The 20,113-nt window shown below is 63.6% G+C and overlaps 1 protein-coding gene across 12 annotated transcripts in view; it reads left to right on the top strand.

Moving 5' to 3' along the window:
- Nucleotides 1-20,113, top strand: part of GSE1 (Gse1 coiled-coil protein) — a 400,092-nt gene that overhangs the window by 355,562 nt on the left and 24,417 nt on the right. For 7 of the 12 annotated variants that reach the window (XM_027617162.2, XM_027617161.2, XM_027617160.2 and 4 more), the window contains 2 exons: nt 8,895-9,113; nt 19,309-19,508. In XM_027617162.2, the coding sequence (XP_027472963.2) occupies nt 8,895-9,113; nt 19,309-19,508 (419 nt within the window). The remainder of the gene's footprint in view (nt 1-8,894; nt 9,114-19,308; nt 19,509-20,113) is intronic. The other 5 variants (XM_027617163.2, XM_027617169.2, XM_027617170.2 and 2 more) reach the window with 1 other exon arrangement.

Below are 20,113 nucleotides of genomic sequence, written 5' to 3'. Positions count from 1 at the left end.
CGTGTCTAGTGCCCCCCCATACCATTACTGATGGGGAAACTGAGGTTCGGATCTGGCAAGCTCCCCCTGAGAAGTGGGGTGGGAGCCAGACCAGTCCCGTCCCTGGCCTGAGCAGGGATGCCAGGCATCACCCTTCTATCCCCATCACATCTGGTCGGCTGATCACCTGTGAGGATGTGGCTGGTGTACCTCCATCCCTGTTCTGTTGGCTAAGGACCCACCCAGTGCCCTTGGGGGCTGGGGCTGCAAGCCTGCCTTGCATAGACAGCTTTTGTCAATGCCCACTCCGTATTGGAGGGACAGTGCTCTTACGTTCTCTGTCCCTCCCTCACCAGGGGGGTAAGGCAGGAGGTGTTGAAACACCTGGACCTCCTGGCCCCCAGCCTGGCTGCATGAGGGAGCAGGGAGTGGGGTCCAGGCTGGTCAAACGGTGGCCTCTCCTTTCTCTTTCCACTGCTTTTCAACGTCTGTCCCCCCACCCCCAGTCAGGTTTTAACGGTTTCAGAAGGACCTGGCCTTGATGCCTGCCCTCCTGGCCTGTTTCCCCACCTGCTGCTCCATGGAAAGTTGGAGAATTTCAGTGGCCGCCTCCTGCCGGGGTTGGGTTTCTCTCCTTCGGGACCTCTCCTCTGCATTGGACACCTTTGACCCCCAGCGCGTCCTGCACCCTGTGCCTCTGGGAGTCTGCTGAAAGGGCTCCTTTGTGAGCGAGACTCGGCTCAGAGGTGGCCTGGTTAGCTCAGGTGCCATGTGGCACATAAAAGGGTCCCTATCCACCCTTGTCACCTCAGGCGGCTCCAGGGGGGTGGGTGCCCTCCAGCCGGGAGCTGTGGGAAGGTGGGGGTCCCAAAGCCGGATCCTCCTCCTCGCTCCTGGGTTTTATGCCAAGGGTAATACGGGTGTGGCACATAGGTGGGTGCCACCCCACAGGACTGGGGTCTGCAGAACGGGAGGCAGCCCCAGCGAGTGGCCCTCCCCAGTGTCTTCCCATCTTGGTTGCCAGCACGGCAGCAAGGGAAAAGGGTTCAGGTTCCAGCCTTTCCACATGCAGCCCTGGACAAGGGCGCCACTCTCTCCCCGCTTCCGTTTACCCATCTGTAGAGTGGGCAGAAGAGGCTCGCCACTTGGGATCGTTTGTGGGGGGAGGCCCGTTGGCCCTGGGACAGCCCTGCCCCCCCCCCCCCCCCCCCCCGGGCGTGTGTGTGGCAGGAGGGATGGTGCTGGCCGCGGGTCATCCTTGGCTCCGGCTCCGCCCTGCCCCGTGACTCTGGGCGGCCTCCCTGACGTCGCCGTCGGCTGAGGTCTGTTCGCGGAGTTACTCTGATGCTCTGGGCGAGGCAGGGCGTGCATCCGCTGCGGCCGTGAGGACTGCCCTGTCCGTGTTGTTGGGGGACCGCTGCCCTGGATGCCAGGCTCCAGCCTTGACCCTGTCTCTTGGCCTTTTCTTGCTTTTCTCAGTTGTCTGCTTCCCGTGCTGCCGTAGTTGCCTCTCCTGCCCCCCCCCCCCCCCCCCCCCCGCGGCTCGCAGCCACGCCCATCCCGCTTCTCTAGACCGGCAGCCGCCCAGAGTAGTCGCTGTCAAATGTCGCAGCCATCTGCTGCCTGATTTCTGTCCTTCGCCTCAGGCCTCAGCCTCTGCCACTCCCGGTCTCCGGCAGCCTGGAACCTCAACCCCTAGACTGTCCTTGGCCGCCTCTGGCGGGGGGGCCCCCCACTCCGGGTGCCACCCCATGCTCGCTCTCCTCTCCACCCACTCTGTGGCTCCCACGGGGACGGGGCCATCCCTCCCGGGAACCTCTCAGCCCCCCCCCCCCCCCCCCCCCCCGGCCCACAGCTGTTAAGCTGTTACCTGGTATGCGGGCATCAAGTGACGTGTGAGTAGGGGTCTCTCCTGAATGCGCCTCTCTCATTTTCCCTAGAACCTGGATTTGCTCTCCACACAGGCCCCCCCCCCCCCCGCCCACGTTACTAGTCTTGGCAGTGGGGGGGGATCAAGGCCGGGAGAACCCTAAACATTGGACCCCACTCGGGGTTCACAGTGGTTGTCGGGTGACCCCAGAAGCTGGCTTTGGAAACCGCCCACCCTGTGGTGCCAGCTCTCATTGATTGTGTTTCTGGAGGACAGTTTCCGAGGCTCAAAGGCTTCTGCCTTGGGCTCCCTAGTGACTTAATGCTGCTGAGTGACAGGTCTGAGCAGGGGAGGGTGGCAGCAGCATGGGAAAGGGAGCTGCCTTCTTACTCATTTTGGGCCGGGGGTCTCCTGTGGACGTGCAGGCTGGCCTCCGTCTGCCCCTCCCCTGCCTCTCCCCCTCCCTGCCGTCTCCGCCCTTCTCCTGGTTCCGGGTCAGGATCCAGGCCATCTGCTGGGGCCTTCCGCTGCTGCGGCAGCTAGCCGGGGCTTTGGCCCAGCCCTCCGGCTCCTGCAGCCTTAGCCTTGGGGAGCAAGTCCTCTTCTGGGATTTGGCACAAGAAAGAGGCCCCAGTCCCCTCAGCGACCTACAACCTGAGGGGCTGTCCTCAGTCAAGAAAGGACATGAGGCCTAAGCAAGCCACCCTGTGCATCCGGAGCAGGAAAGCCTTCCTGCCTCTCCCACCCCCACCTCAAGAAAAATTGCTTCGTGCGAGTGAGCTCAGAACACGCTGAAGGCAGATATAATAATTTATTATGAAGCCGCTCAGGCTCCCAGGATCACGTGGCGTGCCCCACCACCGCCACTCACCCGGTCTCCGCAGTGGGGTCACCCCAGCCTTGTTAGGGCTGCAGGAGCATCCCCCCTTCGAGGGGCACGGTGGGGGAGCCCCCCCCCCCCCCGAGCCCAGGGACACTCTGTATTTGCTCACAAACATTTCTTTCTGTGGTAATGAAAAATCCTCAGGAGGGATGATGGGAGAATCCCAGTCCAGATCCTGTGTGCGGCGCAGGACAGGGAGGCCCCGCCAGCCCGGCCCCGCGGGGTGTAATTACCCCAGGGGGGCGGCTGGGGGTGCGGACTGGTGCTTGAACTGGGAGCCAGCAGAAAATTCATCTCAGCCCTTAGCTTGTAATTAGAGAGCATGGAGGGAGCAGGCCCGAGGTCTGGTGCCGCGTAGAGCCCATGAAAGGAAGCGGTAATTACAGGGTCTGCGGGAGGCCGGGCGGGAGGCCTGCGCGCTGATTAATACACCCGCCACCCTCGAGGAGGGGAGGAGGCTGGACTGGGACCACGGTCCGGGGCGTGTTGGGCGCCTCCCTCCATCTAAGTCCTGCTGTTCGGAGCCTGGGGCGTGTTCTGAAGAATCCGAACGAGGTGGGTTTCCGGAGGGCTGCGGACGTCAGTGGGCCGGGCCAGCCCTGCACTTGCCTTCCCTTTGCCCCTTTTTTTTTTTTTTTTTTAAAGCTTTGTGCTGCTCTTGCTATATTAGAAGCGTAGGCAGAAGAGGCAAAGTATGGATTTAAAGACACCACATCGGGGAGGGGGAGAAGCAGGAGCGGCGAGGGGCACCCTTGGCTGCCGTGGCCGCCACCATCCGCCGAGGGGGGCCCCGGGGCGTTGTGCGGGTGCTGACGGCCCAGTGGGGTTTGCCGCGGGCTCTCGGCTCTGGGGGGCCGGCCCCAAGGGGGCCCAGGAGCGGTGGGATCTCACCTCCGGGCATCTGGCCCAGGAGGCTGGGTGGGCTGCTGGGGGTGGCCGGAGCCCCGTGCAGGGGAGGACAGCTGTACGGGTTGTAAATGAGAAGGCCAGGAGGCCACACGACCCGAGTCCCACCTGGCGGGAGAGCTCAGACAGCGGGGTGCAGGGGGGGCCTGTGCCCGCCTCCAGCGCTGCCCGGCCCTCCAGCTCTCATCCATCATTGGCCTTCACGCAGTGGAGCTTATTCCCAGCTGTTAGGATAATGAATTTACATGAGCTGATGATGTAGACGAGAATTCAGTCAATGGCCAGGAGCACAGAAGTTAATAAATACCTTCTCTGATGAGGGCACGGGGAGCAGGCACCCCATGGTCCCCTGGGGCCTCCTGAGGGTGCGGGGGCCGCCCCAAGGCCCGCTCTCCCCTCAGCCCACCCCTGCGGACTCCACGGTTGTGGCAGCGCCTGCCGTGGCCTCAGCCAGAGAGCACGTGCGTGGGGGAGGCCTGCGTCTGCCTCCCGGGGCAGGGCTTAGGGGGCAGGGGGCTCCCCCGAGGCTGCATCAAGTCAGAGTAGGTCTAGGGTGACCCTTTGCCAGGCGTCGGGGTCCTCTGAGTTTGGCCTCTGCCTGCCTGTCCTGGGTGCAAAGGAGCTGCCATCCCAGCTGCTGGTGGTCCCCCCAGCCCGCCCTCCGGGGGTGCACATGCCGAGGAGCAGGGCTAATTTTAGCTCCTTAATGAAGTGGCTGGCTTGGGATTCTATTTTAAGTGACCTGACATCAGCAGTAGCTTTCCTGGCTCGCAGCGCCCCTGGAGCCCACAGCTGACACTACGACAGAGATGTTTTGGGGGACCCCCAGGAACCCGGAGGGCTGCTGCCAGAGCCCGGGGAACAGGTGCCAGGCTTTGTGTGAGGAGGGGAGGTTACTCCGTGTCAGCAGCAGTGTGACTGTGTCATCCAGGGGGTAGCCGACCCCGGGAGGGCGCGGAGGGGGGTCTGCCCCCCCAGAGGCCCTGCTCACCAGGCAGGGGCAGGGGGCAGTAGGTGCGGATTTATTTGGGTTTGAGTTCCAGCAGGGGGGGCCCTGGTCTGAGGGGGCGCCTCCGGGCCCTCTGTTGGTGTGCCAGCTTCATGTTGGTGAGTCTCCATCTCTTTGATGACCACCCCCCCCATTTACTTATTTTACTTTGTTTTATTTTACTTAAACATTATTTAGATTTCATGTATTGGAGAGAGCACACACGCACATGAGCAGGGGGAGGGGCAGAGGGAGCGGGAGAAACAGACTCCCTGCTGAGCAGGGAGCCCCGCGTGGGGCTCGATCCCAGGACCCCGGGAGCATGAACTGAGCTGAAGGCAGATGCTTAAACCAGCTGAGTCCCCCAGGTGCCCCGATGACCCCCCCTTTTTTAACAACCTGGTTTACTGCAGAGAAGCTACAACATAAGAAGTGAGGCCTTTGTTCTTGCTGCCACTTGAAGACACCCACCAACACCTTAAGGGGCATGTGATCTTTGGAGTCTGGCCTGGGATCTGTCCTGTGGCTACCACCTGCCTGTCCCAGCACCTCGGTGCCATCCTGCCCAGCACTGTCAGCTGGCGGTCACAGCAGGTCCACCCGGGTCACCAGCTGGCCAGCCTGTCACATGGCCACTGGACAGGGGCCTCGCATCGGCTCCTGGGCCTTGGGGACTGTCACCGGGAGGTGGAATGACCCCACTGTCTACCCTCACTTCCCCACTCCTTGTTTCCTCGTCCCCATCTCTTACATCCGTGTGCAGTGTGGGGCAGGATGGGTCTGGATCTGGGCCCTGACCACTGTGGCGTGAACAGGATGTACGTGCTTTGTTGCAGTAATCTCAGCCCTGCTGTTAACCATCTGTCGGCCCTTGGATCCAAGCCTGGCCTCCCCATCTGTAAAATGGGCACAGTAACACCTTTCTTACAGAATTGGGATTAAAGAGAGATGACTGGCTCTCTAAGGACTGAGGGAACAGGGAGGGTGTGGTTGACGGTCGCCGGTGGCATCGGGGTGGGGGGGGGCCGTGTTGGTCATGGAGTATTTGCAGATGCCCCCTTCTGGGGCTCCAAGAAGGCAGGGAGATGGGGAGAGAGCTCGAGACGGTAGTCTTGGTCAGTAGAGCCTGTGGCGGTACCGTGTCAGTTATCCTAAGCTGCATAACGAACTCTCCCAGACTTAACATTTAGGGATGCGGGGTGGCTCAGAGGCTCCAAGAAGGCTGTGATTCAGCTGGCAGCCGGGGCTGTGGTCTCATCCAAAGGCTCATCCGGGAGTGGGGGGGAAGGAACACGGTTCTTGTCTGGAGGCGGCAGGAAACCTGGGACCCTGTGGGCAGCCTGAGCACGCTCCACTCAAGTGATGCGGGAGAGCGGCCACGGTGGTCTCTTCTCGGAAGTCACATGCCATCACTTCTACCATACTCTGTTGGTCAGAAGTGAGTCCGGAAGTCCGGCCCACATCTGGGGGCAAGAGAATTAGTCTCCACCCCTTGAAGGGATGAGCAACAAAGACTTTGTGGATGTGTTTTTCACTTTGGTGACACGTGTTTTAGCCGTGCATGCACACATGTTTATCCTTTCTGGTCGAGCATCCCGTTGAGGCCTCGGAGCGGGCAGGTGGTGTAAGGTGTGCGGGGAGGCCGTGTGGGGCTGTGAGACAGGGTTCGAGTCCTAGGCGTGCTGCCTGACTGTGGCCTTGCACCATCTGTATGACCAGGACCAGACTGTGAACAGCTGCTGGCCTCTCCTAGGCCCGTCTGGAGGCATCTTGGGAGATGACCCAGCCATGTCTAACTGATGTCCCCTGCGGGAGAGAGCCCGGGGTCCCTCCTCACGCACCTTGTCTCCCGGCAGCCCTGTGTAGCCACACCTTCCCCTGAGTGTTTCACCAGGACCAGTGGGGGCCTTATCCCCACAAGGCCTCCGTTTTACCGTGTAGCATCTCTAAGTGCTGTCTCTCCTTCCCAAAACAGCTACCAGCTCCCGCGTGTGACCCGTCCTCAGCCGCCACCCGCTCAGGCACATGGAACTGTGCTCTGCCGGCGGCGTGCACACCGGGCCATGCAGTCCCCAGCCCGGGGAGGGGACCATGGGGGGCACCCCAAGCAGCACGTGGACTTCTGACGCCACATCACCTGGTCCCCCAGGTGGGGCAAGCAGCACAATTCCGGAAGCGTGTATCCTGGTTTGCAGGGGCTGACCTGTGAGGCCACGGCCGGGCTCCTTGCTCATCTGGACCTGTGTTTCTGCTCCTCCATAGGCTGGTGGACTGTTTAATAAATGGCCCCTGGTGTGCACCGGGCACACTCTATAAAGTCCCTCGTGTTAGTTCTTTGAAACCTGTCTAGGTGAACCTACAAGGTAGACTTTGTCCTTACTGCATTTTACAGACAAGCAGACAGGCCTAGAGAGGCAAAGGTACTTGCCTGAGGTCATCCAGCTTTGAGGCTACAGAGCAGGATTCATGCCCCGGGTACCTGGCAGCCAAGTGAATGCTAAGCGTGACCTTCGGGCCCCCACTTCCTCACTCCATGAACTTGGCCACACCTCCTGCCCCCCTCTGTCCCCACTGTCCACTGGAGGAGGAGAAGGTGCCAGTGGTAGCCTGGGGCCACACTCCTAGAGTGTAACATCCATTGTGCTCAGTGGTCCTCCAGGGGCCAGCTGGGTGCTGAGTTGGCCAAGAATGACCCTGGCCTGAGACCTGTGTTCTTTGGCAATCAGGCTTCTGGGGAAGGGACCCTCACACCCCCCTGGATTCTTGGGTTTCTCTACTGAGAGTCACCCCCCACCCCTGCTATTTCAGGAAGAGGAGGATGCGCGGGTCAGCCGGGGGTTGGCGCTACCCCACAGCTGGGAGACTGGCAGACTGGCTGTGGCCACCGGGGCGCTTGTGGGGGTCCTTTGTTCCCAAGCACAAGCCCTCAATATTGTCTTGGATGCGCCAGCCTGAGCCCCAAGGATGGCTCTTCCTGCCCCACCTGGCGCTCTGGGACTCGGGCTTTAGGATGTGCGTCCAGGCCTGTCCTCTCTCCTGGCTAGTTCTGGGGGCAGCAGGTGGGTGCCTACCCCTGCCTGACCCCCCTTGTGGGGATCCCCCTCTTCTCACCCGGCCGCCTTCCAGCCTGCTGGCCCACAGGGTTGGACATGGAAGCAGGTTCCAGGTAGACTCCTTTAGACTCAGTGCAGAACCCGGCGGAGGTGAGGTGGGCTCTGGGGGCCATGGAGAGCCTCTTGGGGTGTGGGCCGCAGCCTGGGGGGGGGTCCCTTGCCACCACCCTGCGAGAAGTGCACGTTTCTTGCCCTGTTGTGTTCTTGAGTGTTCTAGGATTGTGTTCCTCCACGCACTACTCCCAAGGACCCTTCCCCGGATGCCTGTATGGTATTCCTGGAGCCTGCCCCTCCTGGGTGTCCATCTGGGGGTTTGGAAGTCAATTTGCTTTTCCCTGCACACGACCTGTGACCCCTGCCAGTCGCAAGGCCATCGGGCTTGATTTACACCCCTGGAACGCACCCACAGCGAGGGGGCGGGGAGCGGGGCCTGGGCCGGGCCGGTGGCCCCGAGAGGGCAGGGAATGGTAATGGAAAACTTATTTATGGCGCCTCTTCCTCGGCTGCCTGAGTTGGGCCTTTATTGATTGGGCAGTTGGGAGGCAGTTCAGCCTCCTCGTTGACACTTGGACGAGACGTGAGAGGCTGGGGGCCTGTGGGAAGGTGGCTCTTTGCCCACTGACAGTGGGTCAGACTACAGTTGTGTGTCTTTGGTCTGCAGGCAGGGTGTGCGGGGCGGCCGCGTTCTCTCCCCGACGGCGCACGCAATGGCCGATGGGGCCGTTCTCCGAGGCATCTGTGCCGCTGGGGACCTGCCAGCATCCCGGGTGGCCTGCCTGGGGTCAGACCCTGAGTCTGTTTTCTCTAGAATGGGGGCAGGTGCAGCGCCTCCTTGTCCCTCCTGCACGCGGGAGCAGATGCTCTGGGATCCTGCTGGGCTGAGCCGTCTGGCGTCTGCAGTCCCGGGGTGCTGGGTGCACTTGAGCCTGTGACCATGGGTCCACAGGGGTGGGGGCGCCGTGGCCCCACTCTCTCTGTGACGCTGGCCCTCTTCTGCCTTGCCTGTGCTGCTGGCGCCGCCCGCATCTGCTCCCGCTCCCTGTCCCTTGCATGCTGCTCGCTGGTGCCGGACCCCCCGCGCCCCGCGGACCCCCGCTCTGGTGCTGGGCCCTCCTACTCTCTGGGTGACCTCTGGTTCTTCTTTTCCTGTTTCAGGCATGAGCCATGAGCCCAAGTCCCCTTCACTAGGGATGCTTTCCACCGCGACCAGGACCACCGCCACCGTCAACCCCCTCACCCCCTCGCCGCTCAATGGCGCCCTGGTGCCCAGCGGCAGCCCCGCCACCAGCAGCGCGCTGTCGGCCCAGGCCGCGCCGTCCTCCAGCTTTGCCGCCGCGCTGCGCAAGCTCGCCAAACAGGCGGAGGAGCCCAGAGGTAAGAGGCGCGCCCGCCAGGCTGCAGCCCGAGGGGGGAGCGCAGCCCCCTCCCCCCGAGCAGGAGCTGGAGCCGCCCCGGGGTGGGCTCCTGGCCACTCCGCTGTCCCTCGCGCTGCCTCATTCTGGGGGGCGGGTGGCGCCATCCCAACTGCAGGCCCTCCCAGCCCCCCGCCCGGCCGGCGAGCCCACCCCACCCTGGCACCTCTGCTTTTTGCTTCTGCCTCTCTACCGCCTCTGTCCGGCCTTGGCTCCAGGGGCCACTGCGGGGGTGGCCACGGTCTCTAGAAACCCACTTGATCTCAGAGTGGGGGTCTCTGGGACAGCTCCCCCCACGACTACCTAACTCCTTGAGGCAAGGATTGCGTGCCGGCGTGGATGGGTGTCGCCCAGATCGGAGCCCTGGCTTCTGGGGTCACTTGGGCTGTGACATGCTGTGTGGCTCTGGGCAAACGCTGACCCTCTCTGAGCTTTGATCTTTATTCGGAGGCTCCCTGGGCCTCCGGCTTCAGGCCCTTCTGGGACCACCATCTGGTTGCCCATGTTAGTCTGGGTCATGGGCTGCTGGTTGGACAAGAGGGTGGGAGGCAGTTTGTGGCTGGGGCTGCCGGGAGACCCAGGCCGGTCTATGGACTTGCTGCTCAGACATGGGGCTGCCCTCTGGGCAGAGGAAGCAGGGACCTAGGTACCTCTGCCTGCCATCTGTTTTGCCCCAGAAGTCTAGGGCTTGCGTCCCAGGGCCCTGTGTGGGGAGGACACATGTGTCTGTGTGTGCAGAGGCTCCGCAGCTTGGCAGGAGGGACATTTGCCCTGACTTGGGGTGGCTGGGGGTCTTCGGAGTTCTGCATCTCTCCTCTTCACGGTTGTTGGGCAGTGAGCTCGGGATTGACGGGGTGGGCCGCGGCCTGGGAGGGCAGACCGCTGGGGCCTGGCTTTGTGTCCGCCTGGGCAGAGCGTGATTGCTGGCAGCCCCACACACTCCTCACCCTCCACGCCCACCAGGGCACACTGCCTGGTGTTGTCCGAGTGCGCCCGGCCGGTATTGGGAGGCCCTGCTGTCCCAGGCCACAGCGTGCCACGCAGCTGGGGCACAGATGGCCCCACAGAAGGCAGCGAGCTCCCTGCCCGTCGTGGGGGTGCGCACACAGCGGGGACGGGGTGGCTGAGACTCGGTGGTCCCCTCAGAGGTGACGGGATGCCCCCGTGGCAGAATTTGCCCGGCAGCTCCTTGCTCTGGCTGTGTCCTTTCTCAACGTTCAGAAGGCAAGTGTTGGCACGTGGGAAAATGCTGATTCCGCTCGCGCAGAGTCACCGCCAATCGTCCCTGCACCTCAGGGGACATGTCCTGGTGACACCTCACTGCTGCAGAGTACGTGGCCATGGAAGGGCCCTTTTCTTCCTTGCAGAGGCAGGCAGGGGAGGTCTGTAGACGGGGGATCATGCCAGGACCGTGGGCCCAGGGCACGAGCCTGCCTCGATGGTGCTGTCTCCTCTCCGCTGCCCTAGGCTGGTCTGGTCTCGGCGTCCGGCTGGAAGGACAGGCCAGCAGGCAGCCCACGTGCCAGAGGCTTCCGGGCCTCACTGGCTGGGAACAGAGTGTGTTGCTGGCAGAGGCCTGGCCCGGTGGCTGGGGTGCCCTGTTCTTCGCGGCTCTGACCTGGGCGTTCTGTGTGCTCGCTGTCCTGGAGGCGTGAGTCCTCGGTGGGGGGCTGGGAGAGGGAAGACCAGCCCCAGCCACACTGCCCAGAGCCATTACATCGTGGGAGCGTGGCATCTGCAGCTGGCTGACCGGTCACTCCGTCCTTCAGAGGGGAGGGCCGAGGTTTGGGAGCAGTGTTTGAACCCGGGACGCCCCCCACTCACGTTCCTCTGTGTGTGCACCTCGGCTCTCGACACCCTGTGTCTTGAGAATGGTAGGCTTTCCAGCGGTCGACAAGCCAGGTTCCGAGAGTTTGAAGCCATGGCCGTGAGCTCCGTGTTCCATTCTTGATCGGCTCCACCCCTCCCCCACCCCCCAATCAGGCCTCAGTTTGAGAAAACGAGGAAGTGCTGTCCCTCTCGGGAGCATCTCTGGGCTGCACCCTGTGCCTGGTCCCCTTTTTCTCACTCAGTCGCCCTGTGACCTTGCCGTCTCCCCCATCAGCAGAAGGGGCTCACAGCCCGGAGTTGCTTAGTGTACAGATGGTGAGGCTGAGGCTCAGAGACGTCAAGTCATGAGCCCGAGGCACACAGCTCGTTAGGACGGTAGCCCTGGGTGGAAGCCCCCTCGCCCCTGGACCCACCTCGGTGGTGCGAGGGCCGCGGGTGATGGGGGTGTCGACTTCCAGAAGCCTGGGGGCAGCAGGGGCACGAGGGGGAGAGCCAGCAGCCTCCTTTGCTTCTGCCCTGCCTTTCCAAACCCTGGAACCAGAGACCCGCCGGGGGCAGGGGGTGCTTTGCTGGGCTTGGTGGTCAGGGAAGGAGCAGGCTAGTGGTTGAATTGTAAAGATTGATTTAGTGCCATGAGAGCCCTCTTGTAAAGCAGTAAGGTGCTGTGGTCTTTGGGGTCTTCAGAGACATGCGGGCGTGACCCCTAACTCCCAGACCACGGTCGGCTGGGGTTGGGGGGGGCACTGAGCGCATGTGCCTGGAGTTCTGGGGCCGTCCCCACGCGGCATGCCAGGACTTGGTTCCTTCTCACGGCCGAATGACCTTGTGCCTGGCTGGCACCCCACACCGGTCACTGGCTGTCGTCCGCGGGGCTGGGGGACACCACTGAGCCGCGGGCTGGCTGCTATCCCTCGTCCTAAGCAGCGGAGGGGAATTTGGAAGCCGTGGACTCAGGTCCCAAGACCCCACAGCCTCCGGCCCCTCCCTGGCTTGTTGCTGACCTTCCCCCCTCTCCCCAGGGCCCCTGTCTCTGTCGGCACCCTGTGGCCGACTGCCCACAGCCTTGTCTCTGTGGACAGAGAGGTCCTGGGTGGAGCCAGACCTCCACGGGGGTGGTGGGGGAGGCAGGGCCTGTCCTGGCGGCCACGTGCAGCCTGGGGCGTCTCCGGCTCACCTCTGACCCCCGCCGCCCTCCCTTGCTGTGCTGCGCCCCCTTGTTCTGAGCAGTGGCCCAAGCTCTCCCCTCCACTTCCCGAGCTAACGTCTTCCCTCACATGGTCGTGTCCCGAGGGTACAGTTGAAACATTCAGTTCACAGAGGACGTCACCTCAGTGCCTTAGGGTTTGCTCTACCTCTAGAGAAAGGATGAGAACCGCCGTTTGGTGGGGGATTGTCTGTGTCCCAGGGCGCTGAGGTGCCTTTTTGGCAGCCAGACCCCCCGGGGGGCCGTGTGGAGTGGCTGTGGGCACCACGAGGGCCTGGACCCGCCTCATCCCCCGGCTCTCATCCTTGCTGTGTGACCTGGGCACGTCGCTTTACCTCTCTGGGCTGCTTTCTTGCTTTAGAGAGCTCATCCTCATAGGTTTGGATTCAGAGAAAACACACTAGGGCCAGGCAGGGCAGCTGCGTGCACCATACAGGGGCCACTGTGCCCCCCTCCCCCACCCCTGACCCCTGCGCCACAAGGGGCTGGAGGGGTCTCCCTAGGAGGGTCCTAAAAAGGAGAGGGTCTCCGTGGGAAGGGGGTGGGCTTGGACTTGTGGACTTGCTATCACCCCTGCGCTGGGGGTCAGCTGCTGGCTCCATGGCTGCCCTCTGTCTCCGGGTCCCTCCTCTTTACCCCTCGCAGGGAGTGATCACACCCACGCAGCACATTCTTCTGGAAGAGACTTGGGGTCTGACCCCTGGTTGATCCCAGCTGTACCCATGAGACCGTCTCTCCATGACAGGCCAGGGCGTGCCCCACTGAGGTGCAGCAGCTTGCGTGGAGCCCCTTGCTGCCGTGGTTGCTGGGCGACCCCCCCCGCCCCCCCGTTTCTCTGGCCACAAAAAGGTTGTCCTCCTGGGCCACTCGGCCCTCTGTCCTCTCCCGAAGCTGCTTGTCCAGCTCCAGCATTGGCCTGGCCACCTCATCCCTGCCTGTCCCCCCACCAGAGCCTCTTCTGGACACAGACTGTACCCCCCCACACACATACACCCTTACATTGGCATTTGAAGCCCAGTTTTAGCCTTGGAACGAGCCCCAGCCTAGGGACCCCAGGACCCCACTGACCCTCAGAACGTCCCAGCCTCCTCCACGGCCTGCCTTGCAGGGCTTGTCGGGACCTCCAGCTACCCTGTGAGCTCAGAGGTGCTTGTTGAATGACTGAGTGAGGGCATGAGCCAGGAAATGCCACAGCCCCTCCATCTGCCCTAGGAGCTGCCCTAGGTGGGGGGGCACCCCCCTCCCCAGCGGCCCTGACCCTTCCCCCAAGCTCCCTGCAGAGGGCGAGCCTGGGCGCCCGCATCCCTGCCGGCCGGAGCATGACGCTGCAGAGGCAGCTGCCAGGCGCTGGCTCTGACAGGCTGTGTGGCAGTGTGCTCGCCTCGCCTCCACCCTGCGGCAGGCACCTCCCGTGGGGCTGCAGCGCCCTTGTGCAGAGGGCTGGGTGGGGGCCGCGGTGCAGAGAGGCTCTGCGCCTCCCCTGACCCCACCCCTGGAACCCACCGGGAAGGTCCTAACTCTGATGTGTCGTCCTTGCGCGCCCAGCCCACCTTTTCCGCCTTGCACATCGCTCGCCTCCGCCGAGGGCAGGTGTCTCTGGGCAGTCCCTGCTGTGGCCTGGGGGTCCTGGCCGGGCAGAGGGAGCTGGGCGGGCCCCGAAGCCTCTGGGGCCTGTTCAATCCCTGCAAAGTGTGTCAGGCACGTGGTGTTGCCACCCTGGGCCCTGTGGGGTGGCCCACAGCCTCCCCCGAGGGGGCGTCTGCCAAGAGCACCGGCCCCAGGGGCGGGGGCAGCTGGACTTGAATTTCTAACTCTGCAGGTCCAGAGCCCCTAACCCGGGTGCCCCTGCCCGGCTTCCTTCCATGGCGCTTCTTGGCTGCCTGCCTCATCTTGTCGCTGGCTTTGCAGGCAGGTCTGGTTACCGTTGGGCCTCGGGAGCTGCCGGAACAGAGGTCCTGTCCCTGAGCCCTGGCGAGGGTGCAGGTGGGACCCTGCCCACCAGTGTTGCCATCATGCAGCCGGCCTCCCTGCTGGCCCCTGAAATCTGCCTCTTTCAAAGAAAACAGCCAACCAAACCCAGGAAGGAAAGGTCCTGCCTGGCGCGCTCCCTGCGTGCGTGTGTCCGCCGTGCGCTGGCATTTCCCTGTGGGTACCTGCGGCCCCATCTGTCTCCGGGCACAGGTGTGAGCTCGTGGTGGCGGTGGGAGACCTTCTCCTCTATCCGCTGGGCTCTGGGGATTCTGGAGGCAAGGGCCGGAGGGCAGGGGAGGCCAGAGCTGGAGGAGAGCAAGGCCTGGGAGCTGCATGTGCCCCGGATGCAGGGAGGTGGCAGGGGCACAGCTGGCTGGGCAGGGAGGGTATGACCAGAACGGTGGACCGGGGGGCGATGCTCGGCGTGGCAGGCCTCCCCTGGCTGTGGAGACACGCCACTGACTTGGCCCTGTCCCCCCCCCCCCGCCCCGAGCTCCCTCTGTGCTCCTCGCCAGCCCCAGTGCCGCTCATCGACCAGTAACAGGCCCCTGGAACGTGGTTCAAAAGACAGACCCACACTTGTCTTTGCCGATTTGGGTTTATGGACGGTGACGTGGTGGCAGATCGGGCACAGGACCGCGCCGGTGGCCGTGAGGCGGGACAGGGCTCCCACTGCTCTGTGCCGGAGGGCGCGTTCTGGGGAGGCCGACTCTGGGACTGTCCGCGGAGTTGTGTCCAGCCGACTGCCGGCCTCCCAGGAGGCTTCTTGCGGGCCCCACGGCCCCTCAGCCTTGCAAGCAGAGGGGGCCACGCTGATGGCCAGTCTGCTTTCTGGGTCCAAACGGCGTTCCCCCACCGGGCCTGGGGAGATCGGGGGAGGATGGGGAGGGCAGGGCACCCCGGAAGCGCGAGGCAGTGGAGGCTGTCCATCCTCTGGAATACAGCAGTCTGCCCGGGGACCCTCCGAGGTCAACCTGGGGCAGGACAGACTGTAGGGGTGAGCAGAGGGCCCTGGCGAGCAGGTGCGCGCAGGGTCCTCGGGTGCCCCCGCCCCACCCTGGTTGTGGCCGAGGGTTCCAGGTTGATGCTTGCCCTGGGTGAAGCCTGGCAAACGCTTGCTGGGACGGGAGTCCTGCGCTTGGTCCCTCCCACACACAAGTCTGTCCCTGCGGTGCTGCCCCTGCCAGGCCCCCCAAGCTCGGGTGGCCCGGCCCCCGGAGCGGGCATCCCAGGAAGACGTCCTCAGGGTCCCTTTTTAGGGAGACTGTTCTCTTGTCTTCTCCCTGTCGTCAGGGGTGAGGCCCCGGGGGCACGAGGCCAGCGCGGTGTCCCCGAGAGCTGGCCTCGCCCTGCCTGCGCTACAGGGCTGGGGTGGGTGGGGGGTAGGTCATCGTGGTCGTCGTGGCTTGTGTGTCTGGGAGAGCGGACAGTTGCGGTTTTGTTTCCAGTCTCCCCCCGAGTCTGGGGTCTCAGCTGTTAATTACATGTGCCCGGCGGCCCCGGCGCTAATCCTCCGAGTCAGACAGCAGAGGGGACGCCGCGTGCCTCCAGTTAATGAGGGCGGGCACAGCGGTATTGCCACTGCGCGGGAGCAGGGTCGGGGTGGCTGCTCGCTCATTGTGGGTGCGTGGTCAGGGATCGATCGCCTGCTCTGGCCAGCCATTGACGCCAGCCCCCCGGGGGATGAGGCTGCTAATTGTCGATGGCCTCCTGGTGCAAGTGCACCTGGGCCCCCCAGCTCCCCCCGCCCCGCCCCTCACCCCTTGGTGATTAGAAATGAGGTTAATCCAGAGAGGCGAGCTAATGGCGTGAGGCGGGGCCTTTTCAAGGGGAGGAGAGCGGCCTGGGGGGCCTGGTGCTGGCAGGTGCTCCTGCTTGCAAGGCCCCCCAGGGCTGCCGCACCGTGGGGTCCCAGCCGTGTGGGCCCCCTGGCCCATCTGCCCAGCGCCTGGAGGCCCAAAGCCCACTTGGCCTTTGACCCCGGCTTTTCCTCCAGGCTCTTGCCGGCCTCTGCCTTGACCGCCGGTGCTCTTGGCCTGTGTGCATTTTCCTTGCCTCCTTTTTCGGCTCCAGAGCGCACCTGTCTGTCCCCCCTCCACCCCCGGGCACAGGGTAGACAGGGCTGCCCAGGCTATGGGCCTGGCAGCTGAGCGCGGGGCTGAGTGGGAGACAAGCTGTGAGCGCAGGAGACATAGCAGTCGTCACAGAGCCAAGGGGCTGGGCACACCAAACGAAACGGGTCTCTGCGTACAAGGGAGGGTAGCCGGCTATAGAAAGGGGGTCCTGACGCCCACGGCCACACGCACACACCGTAAAAACCACACTGAGTGAGCAGCAGCAGGGGAGGAAGGTCACATACCGTGGGTCATTTACAGGAACCGCCCAGAGTAGGCACATCCTTGGAGACCATGCGGATTGGGGGCTGGGGGCTCGGACTTCCTTTCTGGGGTGATGGCGGCCCCTCTGTGAAGGTGCCGGGACCGTCGAGTTGCACGCTGGAGGTAGGCATTGTGTGGTGTGGGGCTTGCCTGCGTGCAGCCATTGCCACCCAAAAAAGGAGAGCCATAGAGGTTCCGTGGAAATTGTATTTTAAGGAAAAGATCCCTCATCTAGCGTGTTGTTCTGTTTTTTTGGTTTTTGGTGGTTTTTTTTTTTTTTTTTTTTTTTTTTCAAAAATACAGAGTGGAACTTTTTATCACAATCTAGATAAACCAGAGAAAAGCGCACAGATGGCCAGTGTCCGGGGGCAGGGTCTTGGAGTGACCCCACACCTCAGGGGCCAGCCGCCTGCTATCACCCCCGCCCCAGCGGCCGGACCGGGCCTTGCCTGGCTGTCTGCGCTCCAGCGGTTGCGCCGCCTGCTGCCCCCGCGGGGGGGCGCTCCGGCCTGAGGACGGGCCCCATGCCGCCCCTTTGCCGTGTCTCTGGTGGGCATCAGCCCCGCGTTGCTGGGTGTGGTCCCCAGAATGGGGCTGCCGGCCTTGAAGATGCCGCTGGTTTTGCAAAGTTGCACATACCTGGGTGACGGTACAGAACTAAGCACCCAGCTGCCTCTCGGTCAGCAGCTCAGCACGGGCGGCAGTCCACCAGCCCCCGAGGCGGCTCTGCCCGCGGGACTGGCTGGATCTGCCTGTGACAACGCCCCCCCACCCCCCGCCCAAAGCCGAGGCGGTCATGAAACCAGCTTTGGGTGCAGGACGGGCTGGTCACCGACTTGGGCAGACGTAGCTTGTTTCGAAGCCTCAGGCTGTCCCCACTGGGACGGGAAGGTGGCCCTGTTGTACAGTACTGACCCTCCCCCAGTGGTAATGACCTCTGCCCGGGGGGTTCAGGCCTCACCCAGGGTAGTGGGGAGCAGAGCTGGGCTTGGTCCAGCTAGCGTGGGGTGGCAGAATTCTTGGGGTGGGGGCTGTGGTTGCTGCTTCATCTCGGGAATCGGGGGTCACAGTTCAGGGCCAGCAGCCCTCGGGCAGTTCCTTGAGGGATACCCGGCCTCCGTGGTGGTCTTAATATTGCTGAGCAGAACGTGCTGCTGGGCTGCTGTGGGGCTTGGCCTGTGCACTTGAGCCTGGGTGTCTCCTTGGGGCTGCCCTGTACAGTTGCACATGCCGTGTACTAGCCTAGGGAGTCCTGTTGCTTAGGTCGAGGCTCTGTCCCGATGTCGCCGGGGCCTCCACGTCCAGCCACTCTACTTCCTAGCGACGCTGCTGAGGCCACACATGGCTGGTCAGGGTCCCTGGGGCAGGAAGGATAGATGGCACTGCAGTGACCCCTTGGCAGCTGGGAGGTTCCATCTGGTAACGTGAGTGTGGCCACTGGAGGTGGTATGGAGACAGGGTGAGGGTCCCTCGGCCCTCAGGAACGAGGCAAGTTTGGAGTGAGATCTGGGAGGATGCCTGCACACCGATGGGATTCTCCTTCCGCGAGGAGCTGTCTCTGCTGACCTTGCTTCCTTTTCCCCCCACCCACGTGGGGCTCTTGCCAACGGAAGGTGCCCGTGGGGACCCTTCAGAAGGGTCAGTGTTTGCCCTTTGAGTCCAAGAGCAAGACGGGGCGTCTCCAAGCCGCTGTTTGGGATTGTCAGCGGTGGCCTCCTCGTGCAGCTCGGCCAGAGCCCCTGCACCCCACCCCGCCCCCTGCCCGTGACCATAGCTGACCGTGTGTCCTGCCTCACACGTGGCCCCAGCTGCTCTCGTGCTTTCAGGTGAAGTAGGGCCCGTCTGGGACGGGGGCTTGGGTGGCGTGAGCCAGCGTCTGTGGCCCCACCACGGTGTGGGCACGTGAGGGGGTCTCCTTCCCGAGTGCAGGGTGGATGTGAGTACGCGCTGTGGATTTCGCCGGGCCCGGGCTGGGCTCTCGACGACCCCCAGACAGTGCTGGACTAGCCCGGGCCAGACGGGTGCCTGCTGGGGGGCCGGGACCTGGGAAGGAAGCATGGTGACCTCCTTGCTGCCCGTTGGCGGGGGGAGCAGCCATCAACCTGAGCAGCCGACGAGGGCCTTCTGCAGGGGACCCTGGAGCGCTTTCCTCCCAGCCGCGCCCTAGGCCCTGCCCGGCCCGCCTTAAGCCCTGGGCCCCCCACCGGCTCTGCCGCCTCTACCCTGCCTCCAGGGGTACAGCGGGGAGGAGTGGGCTCCAGGGTTCTTTGGGTGGGTGGGCAGAAGTGATCTGGGGCCAGGTAGCCGTCTTGGTTGCACGACTCTGAATGTGCTAGAAACCAGGGACCTTTGTGTTGTAAATGGCGCCCCAGATCTGAATTTTAAAAACTTAGGAGTAGATTGCAGTGGATATCTAAGAAAAAAGATGAGCCTGCCGTGGCCGTTTCCGCATGTCCCTGCCCGGCCCGGCCCGTCCAGCACGCCGGCCGCCGGGGCCTCCTGTAAGCCCTCTGTCTACAAGCACACACCCGCTGTTCTGAGGCTGGGGGTCTTGCCCCCGCCCGCGCTGGGAGCACGTCTGCTCTGCCGGGGCTCCGGGCTCCATCGGTGCGTGGAGGGGTCACCCTTCCTGGCTGGCCTGCGTGCGCTCCCGGCTCCTTTCCCCTTTGGGTTGGGGCTCAGGGCTCAGGTGAGCTGGGGTGTGGCTGGGGACAGCCAGAGCCCTGGGTGGGTGTGACCCCCACTCACGCTGCTGTATCTTCCTTCTCCCGCAGGGTCTTCACTGAGCAGCGAGTCGTCCCCCGTGTCCTCGCCGGCCACCAACCACAGCTCCCCAGCCAGCACGCCCAAGCGCGTGCCCATGGGCCCCATCATCGTCCCCCCTGGGGGCCACAGTGTGCCCAGCACGCCCCCCGTGGTGACGATCGCCCCAACCAAGACCGTCAATGGCGTCTGGAGGAGCGAGAGCCGGCAGGTGAGCGCCAGGGCACGGGGGCGGAGGCGGGTGCGGCCACGGCCACGGGAGGGCAGCGCTTGGGGCCCGAGACCCCACGGCACGCTCACCTGGAGGATCTGTGTGTTGGAAGAAAATCCGAGGGTGCCAGTCAGGCGGCCACAACCAAGCACCAGACCAGGGGTTCACACAACAGATGTATCCTTTGTGCTTGTGGCCCCCGCTGTGGTCAGGGTGGCTGTCCCCTGAGGCCCCTCTTCTGGGTGTGGAGATGGCCGCCTTCTCCCTGGGTCCTCACCCGGCCCTCCCTCTGTGCGCATCTGTGTCATGATCTCCTTTCTTGATGACACCGGTCATGTTGGGTCACGGCCAACCGGAATGACCTCTTCATGGGCCCTCCCAACGTGCTCCCGTTTTGAGGACCTGGGGGTCAGTGCCCCGACATGAGAAATGGGGGGGCGGACACTGTTTCGTCCTTAGCCCCGTGTGAAGCACTTAGAATGGTGTTTGCACACATCCTGGCACTTGGTAAACAGCAGCTGATGGGATTATTGCTCCAATGAGGATCCAAGTAGGGAAGATACCAGCATTTCCTGTTTCCGTCTTAGTTTCCAAAGCCGCCGCCC

The sequence above is a fragment of the Zalophus californianus genome, chromosome 17, assembly GCF_009762305.2.
Source record: "Zalophus californianus isolate mZalCal1 chromosome 17, mZalCal1.pri.v2, whole genome shotgun sequence".
Lineage (NCBI taxonomy): Eukaryota > Metazoa > Chordata > Mammalia > Carnivora > Otariidae > Zalophus > Zalophus californianus.
The sequence above is the reverse complement of the archived record's forward strand: the minus strand, read 5'-3'. Positions and strand labels throughout refer to the sequence as shown.